This window comes from Aotus nancymaae, unplaced genomic scaffold (genome assembly GCF_030222135.1).
Source record: "Aotus nancymaae isolate 86718 unplaced genomic scaffold, 86718_ANA_hifiasm-v0.15.2.pri h1tg000022l_1, whole genome shotgun sequence".
NCBI lineage: Eukaryota > Metazoa > Chordata > Mammalia > Primates > Aotidae > Aotus > Aotus nancymaae.
The window spans coordinates 48,655,655-48,675,314 of NW_026988435.1; the positions used below are offsets into that span (position 1 = coordinate 48,655,655).

The window sequence follows — 19,660 nt, forward strand, 5'->3', positions numbered from 1 at the left end:
CCTTGGACACAGGACACGCCACAGCAAACCACAGGGCCCGGCGAGGTCACAGGCCGTGCGGACCCCCGGACCGTGTCCGCGCTTCGGTGACCTCAGCGGTCTCCTCCACAGTCGGCTCGACTCCCGCGGCGGCCCACAGCCAATGACGAACTCCTGAGCTGGGGAAAACGGCCCGCCCCCGTCCCAATGGTTGCCGCACGCAGTCCGGCCCGCGGGCCACCAAGCTGAGCCCCCGTCCGCGCGAGATCGGCACCGCAAATAGCGGCTCGGCCGGCTTTTAAAATCGGCCAATGACAGCGGACGTCAGGCCTCCGCGCTCCGCTTACTGGTCCTGCCGGAGGAGGCGGGTACGTGAGCGCACCAATCGTGTGGCCGACGAGCGTGTAGGGCGGAGCTCCGCCCAGGCCGCACGGCCCCGAGGGCGCGTGCGCGAGGCCGGGAACGCGGTCCCCCTGATTGGCGGCGCGCGGCGGGGGCGGGGCCGCGGCTGCGTGACACTTGTCGCTGGGGAGGGCGAGCCCCGGTGCGGGGGAGGGAGTGTAAATAGACTGAAGGCGGCTCGGTGTCAGCCTCGCCACCACTGGGTGGCCCTCGCGGAGTCTGAGGGAGATGGAAGCTCAGCAAGAGCAGCGGCGCAGAAAGGTGGAGGCCGGGAGGGCGAAGGTAAACATGAGGGGCTTCTTCTCTTGCTGCTCCGGCGTGAAGTCCTAAGGGCGGCTCCGATGCCCGCCACCGCCCCTTGTCATGAGCGGACGCGGCCCGGCGGAAGCTGCCGTCGAGGTCTCGCTTTTCCCGCCGGCTCCGCTGGAAGCCGCCTCCTGGCCGCCGCCATCTTGAATCCGCCGCTCTCCGCCAGGGCCCGCCCCCGCTGCGGCCACAGCCAATCAGCGGCCGGAACGCGCGGCGCCTCTCGGGCGGGCCGGGGCGGGGCTGCGCCTGCGTCGGCGACTGGCCGGGCGCGCGGCACGCCGGGAGGGGCGGGGCTACGGAGCAGGGCGTGGCGAAGGGGGTGCGGCTGCGAGGAGGAGGTGTGGCGGGTGCTGGGTCCCAGGCTGGAGACCCTAGTGACCCGTGCGTCCTCCGGACCTGGGTGGCTTGGGGCGGGCGGCGGGTGTTCTGGGGGCTGTGCTGTCTCGGGCCAGTTTCCTGCGCGGCCTGGGGTGTGGCGCGGGCAGTCTCAGCGCTTCCTTACGGCGCGCTTCCGCTCCGTCTGTCGGAGACGCTTTCCCACGCGCGTTTCCCGCGGCGTCGCAGTCCCTCCTGTGTGAACGGTCCCCGCGGCGCTCCTGGCGCCGTTGTGCGCGCGTTCTGCCCGTCCGGGTGCTGCCGGGAATCCAGCGGTGCTGGCGCCGGGCTTCTCCGAGGGACGCGTTCCCGTCTTTATGCCGCCTCGGGTTTCGCCGCGTTAAGGCGCTCGGTTTAATGGCCACCGTCCTGGGTTTCTCGTGGGGAATAAAGCGCTCAGAGCCCTTGATTCGGGGGCACCGGACCTGGGCTCCCGAGAGCGCGAGGCGGAACCTCGGGAGCTGCCGGGACAAGGCCGGCGTCCCTGCGAGGTGCGCCCGGCTTTCCCGGATGCTCGGGCCTGGGTGCCGGGGGAGAGCGGGGCTCCCGGGCGCGGCGGGCAGGGGCCTCGGAGCCGGGCCGGAGGGAAAGGGGCGCCCGGAGCCTGCGGGGGGAGCGGGGAGGGCGGGGAGGGCGGGACAGGACGCCGCCTGCAGGGCGACTCGGGCTGTGCTGTCCCCTGATGGTTAGGTGTGGAGGGCATGAAAATAAACGAGATGGGGTTGGCTTTGAATAAAGTATTTCCTTGAGAGACCATTTTTTTTGTCCAATTTGCCTTGTGTAATCCAGGAGCTTGTGTACTTGTGTTATCATTTACACAAACGTGTGTTCCATGCGTCTGTTTTTGTGGCCACAGTTGTCATTTGCGAGAACAGATGCCTCGCCGTGAAAGGCTGACGTGCGATCGCATCCTTCTCGAGTAAGACGTTAGTGGAGATGAGGCACGCACGTAGCCTTAAACCCTCGGGTCTGAGGACTGAGCAGAGCTAGACTGTGCGTTCTGATGGGCGATGCTCTGTGGAGGTCCCTGGTGCTTTGGTGAGCTGTGTCATGAAAAATAGAACATCTGATTCCGTAAAGGAAGATGTGAGATTGACCTGGCTTAATTAATTTTTTTTGCTATTTCTGTGCCTTGTCTCAGAATCTATGGCTAGGAAGTTTTGGCTGGGCTATATATTTCTCCAGTTGGGGGAAAATTGGGGCAAGAAGGGAGAGATTTAGCTTTTATATCATTTTAAAACTTAAATATGCCTCGATTAAGCTGTCAGTCTTTTATATAGACGTATTTTTTTAAAGTTCTATTTTTCTGCAAACTGTCAAGGGCTAGGAAAGCTATTCTGCCAATTAGCTGTATGGTTTTCTTTTCTCTATCAGGCATAATTAGCAGTCCTCATTGTACACCCCTTGGATATAGATATTGCTGAAGGCAGTGTTTGTGGAGAGCGATCTGTTGGCCAGGTGTGGCAGAGTAGACTGGGCCAGCCCTCGGGCTCATGGTCCCCACCAGTCTGTGGACTTTGTGGTTCTGTTACTTTTTTCTCATTTACCTCTGCCTTTACTACTTATCTACGTTTTTGCGCAGCTTGCTCACTTCCGACAGAGAAAAACCAAAGGCGACGGTGCGCATTCGGAGAAAAAGACGGCGAAGAGGAAGGGCCCGGCTGTCGATGCGGCTGTCCAGGAGGAGAGTCCGGTAGCCAAGGACGACAGCGAAGTCCGTGGAGGAGGGGACATTTACAAAAGCCCATCATGTGACCACACCCCTGGTGGGGCAGGAGGGGCCTTTGCAGCTCAGGTAGATTTGCTCACTGTTGTCTGTAAACATTTTGCTTAGTGATTTCTAGTGTGGTTTGCTAAAGGTGGTCTTTGGTCTGTTTTTCCCTTTCAAAAGTGAGGAAAGAGGGTGTGTTTTAGTTATGAAAAGTGAAGGCCGGTGTGGTGGCTCACGCCTGTAATCCCAGCACTTTGAGAGGCCGAGGCGGGCGGATCATCTGAGGTCAGGCGTTGGAGACCAGCCTGGCCACGTGGGGAAACCCCGTCTCTACTAAAAATACAAAAATTAGCCATACGTGATGGCGCACGCCTGTAATCCCAGCTACTCGGGAGGCTGAGGCAGGAAAATTGCTTGAACTCAGAAGGGGGAGGTTGCAGTGAGCGGAGATCATGCCAGTGCATTCCAGCCTGGGTGACACAGTGAAACTCTGTCTCAAAAAAAAAAAAAAAAAAGTGAGTAAATTTTTATGGTTTTTCTCTTTTTTTTTTTTTTTTTTTTTTTTTTTTGAGACAGTCTTACTCTGTCACCAGGCGCCATAATAGAGTGCAGTGGCGCGATCTCGGCTCACCGCAACCTCCACCTCCTGGGTTCAAGCAATTCTTCTGCCTCAGCCTCCCGAATAGCTGGGGCTACAGGCACACACCACCATGCCCAGCTAATTTTTGTATGTTTTAGTAGAGAGGGGGTTTCACCATGTTGACCAGGATGGTTTCAATCTCTTGACCTTGTGATCTGCCCGCCTCGGCCTCCCGAAGTGCTGGGATTACAGGTGTGAGCCACCGCGCCCGGTCAACTCTTTTATTCTTAATAAATTTGTTTTTTCTTTTTCTTTTCTTTTGGTTTGCTTGTTCCACACAGGGCCTTGTTCTGTTGCCCAGGGTGAAGTACAGTGGTGTGATCACAGCTCACTGCAGCCTCAAACCCCTGGGTTCACATGATCCTCCCTCCTCAGCCTTCTAAAATACTGGAATTATAGGCACAAGCCACTTTACCTAGCCCTGTTTTATCTTTATTATGTAATTTTGAGAAATTGTGGATTAACTACTTGAAGGCAAGTGTCAGTTGTTTGCTTTGTAATGGAAAACTGGGAGTTCTTCCTGTGTGGTTGTGTGTATCAGCCAGCCCCTTTGATGGGTGTTTTTTGGGACACTTAAAACATAATATTCCTTCACGTACTTGTAAATGCACCAGCTTGTCACCTTTGTCTTTTACCTTTTTAATAAAGGGAGATGAGGAGGGAAGGGGTGAAGTTGTTGCAGAAATGGTGTGTTGCTAGAGGAGACTGGGTCTGCTGTTGAGGCCTTGTGAGCTGCGGGGGCACCCCGTGGGTGGGTGTGGGTGGCACACTGAGTCCTGAAGGGGCTGCAAGCCTGCCTGTAGGTGTCCTTAGGCCTCTTGTGTGAATTACGAATGAGGGCCTTGGGTGTTGAGTGTCCCTGCTGCTGCAGCAGAGTGGGTGCAGGTTTAGGCGTTTGCTAGGATTAGCTGGAAATCTGGTGGCCAAGGGCAGAATCTGGCTCAAGGTCATATTGTGTCTATCCTACTTTACGTAGAAAATTGAATTGGTGCCAACAGTTAAAATTTGTGTTATTGTACCTACAAATCCTGGATTTTGTTTTTTCTCTCCTGAGTTTTTTTGGTTTTTGAGTTGGTGTCTTTTTTTTTTCCCTCATTTTCTTTTTGAGACAGAGTCTCTCTCTGTCGCCCAGGCTGGAGTGCAGTGGTGCAAACTCAGCTTACTGCAACCTCTGCCTCCCAGGCTGAAGTGATCTTCCTGCCTCAGCCTCCCCAAGTGCCAGGATTATAGGCATGACCCACCACACTGGCCAGAAAGTTAATTTTGATATATTCTGGTTGCATATGCTTTTTTTTTTTTTTTTTTTTGAGACAGAGTCTCGCTCTGTCACCCAGATTGGAGTGCAATGGCAGGGTCCTGTTTCACTGTAACCTCTGCCTCCAGGGTTCAAGTGATTCTCCTGCCTCAGCCTCCCAAGTAGCTGAGATTGCAGGTGTTCACCACCATTTTTGTACTTTTAGTAGAGACAGGGTTTCAAACCATGTCGATCAGGCTGGTCTTGAGCTCCTCCTGACCTCAAGCAGTCCGCACACCTCGGCCTCCCAAAGTGCGGGGATTATGCCACTGCGCCCAGCCCTCTGATTGCGTATATGTTTTAAAAGTAGTAAGCTGACACAGATGGAGAAATATATGTGGGATCTCAGGATCCTATCAGAAAACCATTATAAACTTAACACATTTTGTGTACATTGTATTTGGAGACTGCTGGGGGTGTTAAGATGAGAAGGCGTGGTGTGGACTCCTGATTAAACATTCACATTTGTTTCATCAGCTATAGACTCTCTTAGTTTCTAACTCTGCTATTTGATGTATGCCTTCATTCAGGAAGATGATCTTATGAAAACCATTTTGATTTTTGTTTTCAAAACCAGAAGAGTACATACCAGAATATTTACAATGGTGGTCAGAAAGGAATAGAGTTGTTGGTTTTTTTCTTGTTACTGTTTTTGGTATTTTCCTCCTTTTTTCCTTCTTTCCTTCCTTCCATCCTTCCTTCCTCCCTTTCCCCTTCCCCTTCCCTTCCCTCCCTCCCTCTCTTTCTTCTCCTTCCTTCCTTTCTTCTCCTTGCCTCCTTCTCCTTCTCCTCCCCTTTCCCTCCCTCCCTCCCTTCCTTCCTTCGTTCCTTCCTTCCTTCTGAGTCTCACTCTTGTTGCCCAGCCTGGAGTGCAGTGGCGAGATCTCGGCTCACTTTAACCACTGCCTCCTGGGTTTAAGCGATTCTCCTGCCTCAGCTTCCTGAGTAGCTGGGATTACAGGTGCATGCCACTGTGCTTGGCTAATTTTTGTATTTTTAGTAGAGATAGGGTTTCACCATGTTGGTCAGGCTGGTTTTGAACTCCTGACCTTGTGATCCCCTGCCTTGGCCTCCCAAAGTGCTGGGATTATAGGCATGAGCCACCGCACTCAGCCTATTTTTGGTATTTTCTACAATAAACATGTTACTTTATTATAAAAAGTACTTATGTAACAATTTTTATTATTTTATTAGATAGCAATTTTTTCCATTTTAGAATTTAACTGTACCACTAATAAAATATGTATTTTGGACATCCTAAAGCAGTGTATAAATAGCAGGCCCATTACTGGTCCCCGTGATGTAGCGACGCATATACACACTCACTCCACTTCCTGCATTTGGTGTCACCCCCTCCTGACCACAGTGGATGAACCCTTCACCCTCAAGCATGGGGTGGGAGATGTGAGGAGGGGTCTGCTTTCACAAAACTTGGTGAAGCAATGGGAAGATGGCCAAGGTAAAGCATTTTGTTTCTTATAAAATAACTGTTACTGTGAGTAGTAACATATTTAAAGCAATATTTTCAAAACCAGAAGCTGGTAAAATGTAAGAATATTTTCTCTAGACAAATGCACATGCTCCTGCAGCCAGAATCCTGCATGGAATGAAGGCCGAGCCGGGCCCGACCTCTTTCCATGTCACATCGTCCTGAATCCCTCTGCACAGTTGCAGCTTGAAATCAGCAGAGAAACACCTCGCCTTCCTGTCCACTGGCTCTAAAGTGGTGGGCAAAGGTCAGGTACTAGCCAGCTTTTTTCCCCAGGGAATTCCTGTTATTTTAATAAGCTAACTATGCAGTCATCAGGCATTAACCCCTACTGGAGCTTGGACATCAGATTTTTTTTTCTTCTTTTTTTTAAATAGGGTCTTACTCTGTTGCCCAGGCCGGAGTACAGTGGCACAATCATGGCTCATTCCAGCGTTGACTTCCTGGCCTCAAGTGATCCTCCTGCCTCAGCCTCTCTAGTACCTGGGACTACAGGCATGTGTCACCATGCCTGGCTAACTTTAAAAAAAATTTTGTAGAGACAGCATTTCACTAGGTTGCCAGGGCTGGTCTCAAACTCCCACCTTGGCCTCCCAAAGTGCTGGAATTACAGGTGTGAGCCATCTCACCTGGCTAAAATTTATATGTTTTACACATCTACAGGTAAAATAAGTGGCATGTGTAAAGTAGAGCCTTAATCTTTCTGCTGAATACTAAGTTATGAATCAGATTTCTTCATGAGGCCTTTTTGTTATAATTATGTCTATAAAAACCATTGGTGTTGTAAGAAGCAGATATTTCATTAACTTTTTCTCTGATTATATCATTGTACATCGTCAGTTCAGTCTAAAAAGGAGTTTTTCCATATGTGTTATAAAATAATTCATGATAAGTGAGTTTAATATGCCTTTAATCCAGTTTTAGATGTTGAAATAGGAGTGGTTTTGTGTTCAGAATAATGCTCTTCTGGAAAGTGAAGTTCTAGGAAGAGTCCACTGTTAGAAAGCTAGCAGTAGGTGGCTGTGTGGCCAAACGACGTCCCAGGCCAGCGCACTCCCCCCTGGAGCAGGAATCCTCGAGGAGCCTTTGTGTTGTATGTTGTGCCAGTGCTTTGAACATGATTCAAGGTGCATTTGTTTTATTTTACCCATGTATAAATTGTGAGAGGTTTGACTGTGGGGAATCTAATGAGCTTATTGAACAGCTAAGATGTGAAGCGTGTGTGTGTGTGTGTGTGTGTGTGTGTGTGTGTGTGTGTAAAGGAGAAATAATTGTGTTTTCCAACATATGATAAATTGCTTACTTTGATTTCCACAGTGTACTTTGTTTTTTTTTTTTTGAGGCTGAGTCTCACTCTGTTGCCCAGGTTGGAGTGCTCTGGTGTGATCTCGGCTCACTGCAACCTCCGCTACCGCGGTTCAAGCAATTCTCCTGCCTCAGCCTCACAAGTAGGTGGGATTACAGGCACCCATGACTGTACCCGGCTAATTTTTTTTTTGTATTTTTAGTAGAGATGGGGTTTCACCATGTTGGCCAGACCTGTCTTGAACTCCTGACCTCAGGTGATCCACTCGCCTCGGCCTCCCCAAGTGCTGGGATTACAGGTGTCAGCCACCATGGCCAGCCTGTAATATATTCTTACAGAGTATGTTATTAAATTCTAAGATGATATCAGGCGTTTTTTTTTTTTTTTTGGGAGACGGAATTTCACTCTTGTTGCCCAGACTGGAGGGCAGTGGTGTGATCTCGGCTCACCACAACTTCCGCCTCCTGGTTCAAGCGATTCTCCTGCCTCAGCCTCCTGAGAAGCTGGGATTATAGGCATGCACCACCACACCCGGCTAATTTTGTATTTTTAGTAGAGATGGGGTTTCACCATGTTGGTCAGGCTGGTCTCAAACTCCCAGCCCCAGGTGATCTGCCCCCTGGGCCTTCCAAAGTGCTGGGATTATAGGCGTGAGCCATCACGCCTGGCCAGAAGGCTTATTTTTAACCAGTTTTAAGATTTTAGTTCTTTTTCAGGATGTTGCAAGTGAATATAGAATTGCAGAAAGACTTTATGGTAAATATTCAGGATTCAGCTATCCCTTACAGTTTGTTAAGTGAAGTGCATGATGAAAAAATACTTCAACCAATGTAACAGTTGTCTCAGTTCTGGAAGTTAACTCAGAAATGAAAGAAAGCAAGGTCAGGCTTGGTGGCTCATGCCTGTAATCCCAGCACTTTGGAAGGCCAAGGTGGCAGGATCACTGGAGCCCAGGAATTTAAGACCACCCTGGGCAACATAGTATAATTCTGTCTCTGTAAAAAATGTACAAATTAGCTGGGCATGACAGTGTACACCTGCAGTTTTAGTTACTCAGGAGAATGAGTTGGGAGGATCACCTGAACCCAGGATTTTGAGGCTACCGTGGGCTGTGGTGGCACCACTGCACTCCAGCCTGGGTGGAAGAGTGAGGCCTTGTCTCAAAAAACTCATAAAAATAAAGCAGTGGTAGAAAGCAGAATTTGACCTTTCAGTTATAGATGAGGAACAAAATAAAGAGAGGCTTTTTTTTTTTGAGACGAAGTTTTAGTCTGTCGCCTAGGCTGGAGTGCAGTGGTGCAATCTCAGCTCGCTGCAACCTCTGCCTCCCAGGTTCAAGTGATTCTCCTCCCTCAGCCTCCTGAGTAGCTGGGATTACAGGCACCTTCCACTATGCCTGGGTAGTTTTTGTATCGTTTAGTGGAGATGGTTTTACAGCATTGGCCAGGCTGGTCTTGAACTCCTGAACTCAGGTGATCCACCTGCCTCGGCCTCCCAAGGGTCTGGGATTTTGGGCGTGAGCCACTGCGGCAGGCCAGGAGAGGACCTTTTTTTTTTTGGTAAAAGAACCCTTCAAGAGGGTCAAGAATTTCAGAAGAAAATACAAAAAACGTTGGCTGAAGAAGATTAACTAGTGCTGTAGAAGGTTCCAGCACTTTTCCAGCTCATATTTGTATCAAATACCAGGACACCATTTATCATCCAGATTTCTGGACCCTCTTTACTATTTTGTCATTTTAAGTTGTTTTGTAAGTAATTTACAGAAGTAAGAATAAAGCAATAATTTAAAACAACTTTATTAGAAATTTGATCCAACCACTTTGTAGCAACTCAGTTTTGACACGCCAGCATTAGAAGTGAAAGAATATTGATGGGTGTCCTCTGAAGGAAGTGGATGGTGGAGGTTCCTTTGAGGTGGGATCCTTCATGTGAGCAGGCAGCTGATGGAGACTCCCGTGTCCCCTTTTCGTTCCCGGACACCCGTCGCTCACTGCCTCTCGATTCTGAGAAGATTGATGCCAGGGCATTGTTAAATGAGATTTTGCTTTCAGGTCAGCTTTGCCGTCAGCACTGGACATGAGTGCTCGCTCTGCATTCCTCTTGTGAGTCTTCTCATGATCCTGAAAAGCCTGCACTGTCATTGTTCCTCTTTGCTATTTTGGGAGGAAATTGAACTGTTCTTAATGAATCGTCTTGTTGTAAGCAGGTTAGTCTGGGTACTGAGGCTCATGCCTGTAATCCCAGCATTTTGGGAGGCTGAGGTGGGAGGATTACTTGAGCCCAGGATTTTGAGGCCAGCCTGGGAACGGTATGAACAAAGAGACTCTGTCTCAACAAAAGGTAAAAAAAATGAGCTGGGTGCAGTGGCGCATGCCTGTAGTTGTAGCTACTCAGGGGGCTGAGACAGGAGGATCACCTGGGCCCAGGAGGTCAGAGTTGCAGTGAGCTGTGATTGCATCACTGCATGCCAGCTTGGGTGACAGAGCGAGACCCTGTCTCAAAAATTAATTAAAATTTTTCAAAAACTAGAATTCATTAAGAAGAGGCGCAGGAACATCATTAGGGAAATGATTTGCATTAAACAGTGTTTAGGGCTTGAGAATTGTTTAGGTGGAAGGTGCACATTCTGAACAGGTGGAAGTGAGCTCTCCTTGTGAAATGGAGTCAGCATAGCTCTGCAGGTAGAGGACCTGGCAAGGGCCTGAGGCTGCAGCCCCGGACCTTGCTTTAAAAAGCTTCTTTCTGGCCCTCCCCTTCTTAGCTGGAGGACTGTGATGGAGAGAAGAGAGAGGACTTGGAACAGCTGCATCACCATTCTGGATGGTGGAACATTGACCACCATCCAGAGCAGCATGGGGCCATCACCGTCAGTGACCACCATCCAGGACAGCGTGGGGCCATCACCATCAGTGACCATCCAGGACAGCATGGGGCCATCACCGTCAGTGACCACCATCCAGGACAGCGTGGGGCCATCACCGTCAGTGACCACCATCCAGAGCAGCGTGGGGCCATCACCGTCAGTGACCACCATCCTGAACAGAGTGGGGCCATCACCGTCAGTGACCACCATCCAGAGCAGTGTGGGGCCTTCACCGTCAGTGACCACCATCCTGAACAGCGTGGGGCCGTCACCGTCAGTGACCACCATCCTGAACAGCGTGGGGCCATCACCGTCAGTGACCATGCAGAGCAGTGTGGGGCCATCACCGTCAGTGACCACCATCCTGAACAGTGTGGGGCCATCACCGTCAGTGACCACCATCCAGGACAGCGTGGGGCCATCACCGTCAGTGACCACCATCCAGGACAGCGTGAGGCCATCACCGTCAGTGACCACCATCCAGGACAGCGTGGGGTCATCACCGTCAGTGACCACCATCCAGGACAGCATGGGGCCATCACCGTCAGTGACCACCATCCTGAACAGCGTGGGGCCATCACCATCAGTGACCACCATCCAGGACAGCATGGGGCCATCACCGTCAGTGACCACCATCCAGGACAGCGTGGGGCCATCACCATCAGTGACCACCATCCTGAACAGCGTGGGACCATCACAAAGGTATTCTTCAAGTTCTCCGTTAAGGTGTATTCTGTGTCAAAGGATTTCTTTATGTTGTAGAAATCCAAACCAGTGAGAGGACGTTCCATCTCTGCAGGGCCTCTCTTTGAAAGTGGAAACTGGAAGCGTAGCGAGCTGGAGGCAGAGGCTCGCCCTGTAGGCCCCACTTGCTGCTGCCTGCACATTCTAGTGTTGCCCGTGGATGGAAGCCTCTCTTGAGCCCCTCGGCCTGAGTTCAGATCTGCCTTCCTTGTGAGCTTCCTTTTTGTTTTTCCCGTGGAATGTTGAAGAGAAGCCGCCCTTCATAAATTTGAGGAGTGTCATGAATTCCCTTTATTCTGGTTGCCCTTGTCGATGGACTCACCTGGCTGTTCAGTGTTCCTCAGGCCTGGCACCTCATTTCTCACAAACCTGTGCCAGCTAAGAGCCCAGCAGGGCAGGGAGGGCTGTGGTCAGTTTTCATGTCCCTGATTCCTGCCAGATGCCTGGTGGGATGAATTCCATATGTGTTGAGTTGATTATTTTATTGATGTGGGTTTTGTTTGCACTTAGAAGAAAACATTAAATTTGGAATTGACTAATTTTAGAGTGTTGTGTTAAAAGCCTATATTTTAGCCGTTTGATTCTAGCTAGACTCAGTTCACACTGTTTTAGGCAAGTTTCGTTGTTTTTTTTTTGTTAATTGCATTTTAGGTTTTGGGATAAATGTGAAGAACATGCAAGATTGTTGCATAGGTACACACATGGCAGTGTGATTTGCTGCCTTCCTCCCCATCACCTATATCTGGCATTTGCTCTGTCGCCCAGGCTAGAGTGCAGTGGTGTGATCCTGGCTCATTGCAATCTCCGTGTCCTGGGTTCAAGTGATTTTCCTGCCTCAGTCTCTGAAGTAGCTGGGACTACAGGCACCCACCACCACGCCTGGCTAATTTTTGTGTTTTCAGTAGAGACAGGGTTTCCCCATGTTGGCCAGGCTGATCCTAACCTCAAATGATCCGCTTATCTCAGCCTCCCGAAGTGTTGGGATTACAGGCGTGAGCCACCACACCTGGCCAGCAAGTTTGGTTTTTAATCTGCACTATTGCAGGAAAGATCTAACTCCTAGGCGGGGACTGGAAGAACAGTCTCTGGGTGGGTTCTATAAAACCCACTCTTCACCTACTTATTTACTTTTGGGACAGGGTCTCATCCTGTCACCCAGGCTGGAGTGCCATCACAGCTACTGTAGCCTCAGCATTCTTTTGATGCTTAAATTATTGCAGCTCTGTCCACGGGGAGCCCTTTCAGGTGGCCCCTGTGTCATGTGTGTTTTAGGCACACCCTGGCTTTCTGGCATGGCAGGTGCCCAGGCTCATCGTGTAGTTCCTGTCTCCGTCTGAGTCAGCTGTTTCTCCAGGGAGTCTTGGTGTCTTTTACTGGATTGTGGTATTGAGACCAAGAATGGGCGGTAGGTGTGCTTACTGCCGCTGGGATGTTGCTGCTGCTTCTGGCCAGTCTCCGTGGACGGAGCGAGGAAGGTTGTGTCTGGGAGCTAGTCTGTGTGTACACTCATAGCTGCATTTATGTTTGTACCTGTCTAGAGACACATATATTAAAATAAGTAGGAATGTATGCTGGTACCTCAGAGCCTAACCCAGCACCACAGGGCTCATTCTGCCCTCCCTCCGGTTTATCTGCACTTTCCTCAGACAGTGAGAAGCCTGGCTCTCACTTCTGCCTTTTATTTACTTAAAAAAAAATAAATTGGAAGGTTTTTTTTTTTTTTTTGAGACAGCGTCTCGCTTTGTTTCCGAGGCTGGAGTGCAGTAGTGGGATCTCGGCTTGCTGCAGCCTCTGCCTCCTGGGCTCAAGTGATTCTCCTGCCTCAGCCTCCTGAGTGGCTCCTGTTAAAGCGCTGCTACCATGCCTGGCTCATTTTTGTATTTTTTAGTACAGACAGGGTTTCACCATGTTAGCCACGCTGGTCTCGAACTCCCGACCTCAAGTGATCCACCTGCCTCGATCTCCCGAAGTGCTGGCATTACAGGTGTGGGCCACTACTCTCAGCTCCATTCATTTACTCATTTGTTCAACTCTCTTGTAAGTGTAGTTTCAGAATTAGCAACCCACATCTCATAAGAAACAAATTTACTACTTGGAGTTCAGTGTTTGTTTATAGGTCCTTTTGTCTTCCTTTTCAGTTTCCAGCCAAAACAGGGTTTTCCAAGGCTGCTCAGGTCACTCCTCTCTTCCCAGCCCCTCACTAAGGTTGTGTCTTCACTACTGATTATGTAGTCAGGTTCATCCGCCACTGGCTACTTCCTATCCTGGGATCCCACGACTCCTGGCCAGTTTTTTTTTTTTTTTTTTTTTGAGATGGAGTCTCTCTGCCGCCCAGGCTGGAGTACAGTGGCGCAATCTCAACTCAACGCAACCTCTGCCTCCTGAGTTCAAGCAATTCTTCTGCCTCTGCCTCCTGAGTAGCTGGGACTACAGGTGCATGCCACCATGTCTGGCTCATTTTTGTATTTTTTAGTACAGACAGGGTTTCACCATGTTGGCCAGGCTGTTTTCAAACTCCTGACCCCGCGATCTGCCTGCCTTGGCCTCCCAAAGTGCTGGGATTACAAGTGTGAGCCACCGCACCCGGCCAAGTTTTTTAAATTGCATACTGGTTTTCTTTGAGAGAGCGTCTTGCTCTGTTGCCCAGGCTGGAGTACAGCGGTGCAATCTCGGCTCACTACGGCCTTGAACTCCTGGGCTCAACCGATCCTCCCACCTCAGCCTCCCAAGTAGCTGGCACTACAGGCACATGCCAACATGCCTGGGTAATTTTTGTTATTTTTATTTTTTTGTAGATACAGGGTCTTCTTATGTTGACAGGACTGGTCTTGAACTGTTGGGCTCAAATGATCCTCCTTCGTCGGCCTCCCAAAGTGCTGGGATTACTGGTGTGAGCCACCTCACCCACCCTAAAAATCACAGGCTTTTAAGTTCATTCTTTGTGATGTACGATAGCTTACAGTCGTGTCCACTACCCGGTTACCCTCCAGAACAGCCCCGGCCCCCAGGAGCGCTTCGTGTTCTCTGTAATCAGCCACTTCCTCTCCTCAGGCTCTGGCAACCACTGGTCTGTTTCCTGTTCCGTAGTTTTGCCTTTTCCAGAATGTTCTCCAGATGGAATTCTATAATACTTAGCCTTTTGGGTCCAACTTTTTAAATCACTGAACAAAATGAGTTTAAGATTTATCCAGGGCCGGGTGCGGTGGCTCACGCCTGTAATCCCAGCACTTTGGGAGGCCGAGGCAGGTGGATCACGAGGTCAAGAGATCGAGACCATCCTGGTCAACATGGTGAAACCCCGTCTCTACTAAAAATACAAAAAATTAGCTGGGCATGGTGGCGCGTGCCTGTAATCCCAGCTACTCAGGAGGCTGAGGCAGGAGAATTGCCCAAACCCAGGACCCAGGAGGCGGAGGTTGCGGTGAGCCGAGATTGCGCCATTGCACTCCAGCCTGGGTAACGAGAGTGAAACTCCGTCTCAAAAAAAAAAAAGATTTATCCAAGTTTGGCCGGGCGCAGTGGCTCATGCCTGTAATCAGCACTTTGGGAGGCGGAGGCGGGTGGATCACCCGAGGTCAGAAGTTCGAGACCAGCCTGGCCAACATGGTGAAACGCCATCTCTACTAAAAATACAAAAAATTAGCTGGGCGTGGTGACAGGCACCTGTAATCCCAGCTACTTGAGAGGCTGAGGCAGGAGAATCTCTTTAACCTGGGAGGCAAAGGTCGCAATGAGCCAAGATCGTGCCATTGCACTTCAGCCTGGGCAACAGAGTGAAACTCTGCCTCAAAAAAAAAAAAACCCCAAAATTAGCCAGGGGTGGTGGTGGGCACCTGTAATCCCAGCTACTCGGGAGGCTGATGCAGGAGAATTGCTTGAACCTGGGAGGCAGAGGATGCAGTCAGCTGAGATCGCGCCACTGCACTCCAGCCTGGGCGACAGAGTGAGACTCTGTCTCGTGGGGGTTGCGGGGGAAGATTCATTCAAGTTTTAGGTTGATTAGTAACTCATTCCTTTTTTTTTTTTTTTTTTTTTTTTTTAAGACGGGGTTTCACCATGTTGGTCAGGCTGGTCTTGAACTCCTGGCCTCAGGTGATCCGCCCGCCTTGGCCTCCAAAGTGCTTGGATTACAGGCGTGAGCCACTGCGCCTGGCCTAGCTCATTCCTTTTTGATGCTGGTTAGTACTTCATTGTGTGGATGGTACACAGTTTGTTTATCCACTCACTTGGTGAAGGACATCTTTGTTTCTTCGTTGCTTCTAGCTTTTTTTTGACTATAAATAACAAATTTGGCCTTTTTTTTTATTCTTGGAGATGGAGTTTTGCTCTTGTAGCCCAGGCTGGAGTGCAGTGGCAGCAGTCTCGGCTCACTGCAAGCTTCGCCTCCTGGGTTCAAGCAGTTTTCCTGCCTCACCCTCCTGAGAAGCCGGGATTACAGGTGTGCACCACCACACCCAACTAATTTTTGTATTTTTAGTAGAGACAGGATTTTACCACGTTGGCCAGGCTGGTCTCGAACTCCTGACCTTAGGTGATCCACCTGCCTCGGCCTCCCAAAGTGCTGGGAATACAGGTGTGAACAACTGCATCTGGCCTATTTTTGTTTCCCTACTTGAAAGTCTGGGTGGCGTAGACATAGAGCTGGCAGTTAGTGTCTTACCTGCCAGTGGTTTCGCTCTGCCCCTCGCTAGCTTGTGTTCACTGCCATGGCCACTTTTGTCTTTGGTGTTCTGTAGTTTTGACGTGTTCTCTAGAGGGACAGAACAGATAGGATAGATACATGTGAGGGGAAATTTATTAAGGAGCATTGACTCATGATCCCAAGGTGAGGCCCCACAGTAGGCTGTCTACAAGCTGAGGAGCGAGGAGGCCAGTCCGAGTCCAAAAGCTGAAGAACTTGGAGTCTGAGGTTCGAGGGCAGGAAGCATCCGGCGTGGGAGGAAGGCGTAGGCCAGAGGACCAGCCGGTCTAGGCTAGTCCTTCCACGCTCTTCTGCCTGATTTTAGTTTGGCCGCGCTGGCAGCTGATGAGGCGGCAGCTCAGATTGAGGGCGGGTCTGTCTTCCAGTCCACTGACTCGAATGTCAGTCTCCTCTGGCAGCAGCTTCACAGACACGGCCAGGGACCACACTTTGCGGACCTCAGTCCTGTCAAGTTGACGGCGTTAGCCATCACACCCGCCGTGGCTTTTTATGATGTCGTTAATTCTGTTTGGGATCTAGGGTTTTCTTCAGCGTGTGGATGGTGCTTTTCTCATTTGTTGCTTCTAGAAAATCCTAACCAGCATCTCCATGCATGCTTTCTTCCTCTTCTTTCTCTCACTTAAGTGTTGTTTAGACTTCACTTGCATACGGCATTTGTCTGTTCTCATGCTGCTAATAAAGGCATACCCAAGACTGGGTAATTTATAAAGGAAGAGAGGTTTAATGGACTTACAGTTCCACATGGCCGGGGAGGGCTCAGAATCATGGCGGAAGGCGAGGAGGAGGAAGTCACATCTTAGGTGGATGGCGGAAGGCAGAGAGAGAACCTGTGCGGAGGAACTCCTCTTTATAAACCATCAGGTCTAGTGAGACTTAGTCACCGTCAGGAGAACAGCACTGGAAAGACGCGCCCCCATGGTTCAGTTACCTCCCACTGGTTCCCTCCCCGACACGTGGGAACTGTGGCAGCTACACTTCCGGAGGAGATTTGGGTGGACAGCAGCCGTCCCACAGACGTGTAGCTTAGCCGCTCTTGCCCTTGCTGCCTGTTTGCTCTTGGCTGGAGGCTGGATGGTTTTATCTGGGGAATCTCCCATTTTCTTAAATCTCGGTTCATCTGTATATAACCTCCTGTTAAATATGTCTAGAGTTGTTAATTTTGTCCTTGCTGTTTTTAGTGCTATTGGGATTCTTTAAAATTGGTTCTGTCATTCTGCATAATTTCTTGTTTCCTAGAGATATTTTCAAACTTATTTTAACTGTGCGTCTTTTTTTGTGAGCGAATCAGTCTCGGCTTTGGCCTAGTATTTTGAGGTACAGTCAGCGCATCCACTGTGTTTTTGCTTTTTTTTTATTTTGAGATGAAGTCTTGCTCTGTCGCCCAGTCTGGAGTGCAGTGGCTCAATCTCGGCTCACTGCACCCTCCACCTCCCAGGTTCAAGTAATTCTCCTGCTTTAGCCTCCTGAGTAGCTGGGATTGCAGGCACCTGCCACCGTGCCGGGCTAATTTTTGTGTTTTTTTTAGTAGAGATGGGGTTTTGCCATGTTGGCCAGGCTGGTCTCGAACTCTTCAGACTAAGTCTTGCTCTGTTGTCCAGAGTGGAGTGCAGCGACTCCAACTTGGCTCACTGCAACCTCCACCTCCCAGGTTCAAGCAATTTTCGTGCCTCAGCCTCCTGAGTAGCTGGAATTAGAGATATGTGCCACCACACCCGGCTCATTTTTGTTTTTTTAGTAGAAATGGTGTTTCCCCATGTTGGCCAAGCTGGTCTTGAACCCCTGCCCTGAAGTGATCCGCCCGCCTCGGCCTCCCAAAGTGCTGGTGTTACAGGCGTGGGTCACTGCGCCCAGCCGGCCTGTCCACTTTGAGTGTAGTGTGTGGCTTGGGTTGCTTTGGATCACTTTTGTTATTGTGGATCTGCCGTGGGTGCCACTTCTCAGGATGTTTCTTTGGTTCCCTGAATGTTTTCTGTTTTCAGTATGTTGGTTACTCCGCTTGGAGTAACACCTTGTGTGCTCTTTTTAGTGGGGTGTTTGTGTTACTTCTATGAGAAGTCTGTTCTGGCTCGTAGGAGCACGTCCGAGATGAGTGCCACATTTTTCTCTGATTAGTGCCTCAAAAATATCCCTTTCCCTAGACACGATTTTATTTTTATTTTATTTTTCTCACATCTAGTAAGGCAGGGAATTGTTTTGTTGTTGTTTTTGTTTTTTGAGGTGGAGTCTCGCTCTGTCACCCAGACTGGAACCTCCGCCTCCCGGGTTCAAGCGGTTCTCCTGCCTGAGCCTCCTGAGTAGCTGGGATTACAGGCACGCACCACCATGCTCGGCTAATTTTTTGTATTTTTAGTAGAGACGGGGTTTCACCATGTTGACCAGGATGGTCTCGATCTCTTGACCTCGTGATCCACCCGCCTCGGCCTCCCAAAGTGCTGGGATTACAGGCGTGAGCCATCGCGCCCGGCCGCATATTGATTTTTATAGAGGTTGTGCTAGTTTACATTCCCACCAGCAGTGTAGAAGTGTTCTCTTTTCACTGCATTTACGCCAACCTGGATGTGTTTTTCATTTGTTTGTGTCATCGGTGATTTCTTTCAGCAGTGTTTTGTGGTTTTCCTCGTAGAGACTTTTTACCTCCTTGGTTAGACATATTCCTAAGTGTTTTATTTTTGCAGCTGTTGTAAAAGGCGTTGGGTTGGTTTGGTTCTCAGCCTTGTCACTGTTGGTGTATAGCAGTGCTATTGATTTGTGTACATTGATTTTGCATCCTGAAACTTTACTGAATTCGTTTATCAGATCTAGGAGCTTTTTGGATGAGTCTTTAGGGTTCTATACGCTCGTGTCGTCGGCAAACGGCGACTGTTCCCTTCGCCGACCAGGTTGCTCTTTATTTCTCCTCTTGTGTGATTGCTCTGGCCAGGACTTCAGAGTGGTGGTGAAAGGGAGCGGTCTTCCTCCAGTTGTGAAATGCTTTCAGCTTCTCCCTTTTCAGTACCACGTTGGCCGTGGTTTTGTCATAGACGGCTTTTATTGTTCTTTCTATACTGAGGGTTTTAATCATGCTGCTTCTGCGTCTATTGAGATGATCATAAGATTTTTGTCTTTAGTGCCGTTTATGTGGTGTATCACGTTTGCTGACGGCTGTGTTAAACCAACCCTGTATTCCTGGGATGGAACCCAAGTGTGTTATCGTTTTCATATGCTGTTGGATGCGGTTAGCTAGTATTTTGTTGAAGATTTTGGCATCTTTGTTCATCAGGGATGTTGGTTTTCTTTTTTTGTTATGTCCTTTCCTGGTTTTGGCATTTGGTGATACTGGCTTCACAGAATGATTTAGGAAGGGTTCTTTCTTTGTCTGTCTTTTGGAATAGTTTCAGTAAAATTGGTACCAATTCTTTGAATGTCTGATAGAATTCAGCTATGAATCCCTTGGTCCTGGGCTTTCTTTTGTTGACAATTTTTAAATTATTGTTTCAGTCTTGCTACTTGTTATCGGTCTGTTCAGAGTTTCTGTTTCTTCCTGGTCTAATCTAGGAGGGATGTGTATTTCCAGGAATTTATCCATCGTTTCTAGGTTTCTAGTTTGTGCACATGAAGGTGTTCATAGTAGCCTTGAGCGATGTTTTGTCTTTCTGCGATGTTGGCTGTAACATCTCCCGTTTAGTTTCTGATTGAGCTTATTTGGATCTTTTCTCTTGCTTTCCTGGTTAATCTCACTTGTGATCTATCGGTTTGGTTGATGTTTTCAAAGATCCAGCTTTTCGTTTCATTTATCTTTTGTATTCTTTTGTATCAGTTTCCTTTCATTCTGCTCTGATCTTGGTTATTTCTTTTCTTCTGCTGGTC

At 49.4% G+C, this 19,660-nt stretch overlaps 1 protein-coding gene across 6 annotated transcripts in view; it reads left to right on the forward strand.

Annotated features, from left to right (window-relative positions):
• Positions 1 to 505: 505 nt before the first annotated feature.
• PCNT (pericentrin) overlaps positions 506 to 19,660 on the forward strand; it is a 127,812-nt gene continuing 108,657 nt past the window's right edge. For 5 of the 6 annotated variants that reach the window (XM_064380279.1, XM_064380283.1, XM_064380282.1 and 2 more), the window contains exons 1-3: positions 506 to 663; positions 2,648 to 2,860; positions 10,267 to 11,070. In XM_064380279.1, the coding sequence (XP_064236349.1) occupies positions 610 to 663; positions 2,648 to 2,860; positions 10,267 to 11,070 (1,071 nt within the window). In that variant the 5' untranslated portion in view covers positions 506 to 609. The remainder of the gene's footprint in view (positions 664 to 2,647; positions 2,861 to 10,266; positions 11,071 to 19,660) is intronic. The other variant, XM_064380284.1, reaches the window with a different exon arrangement.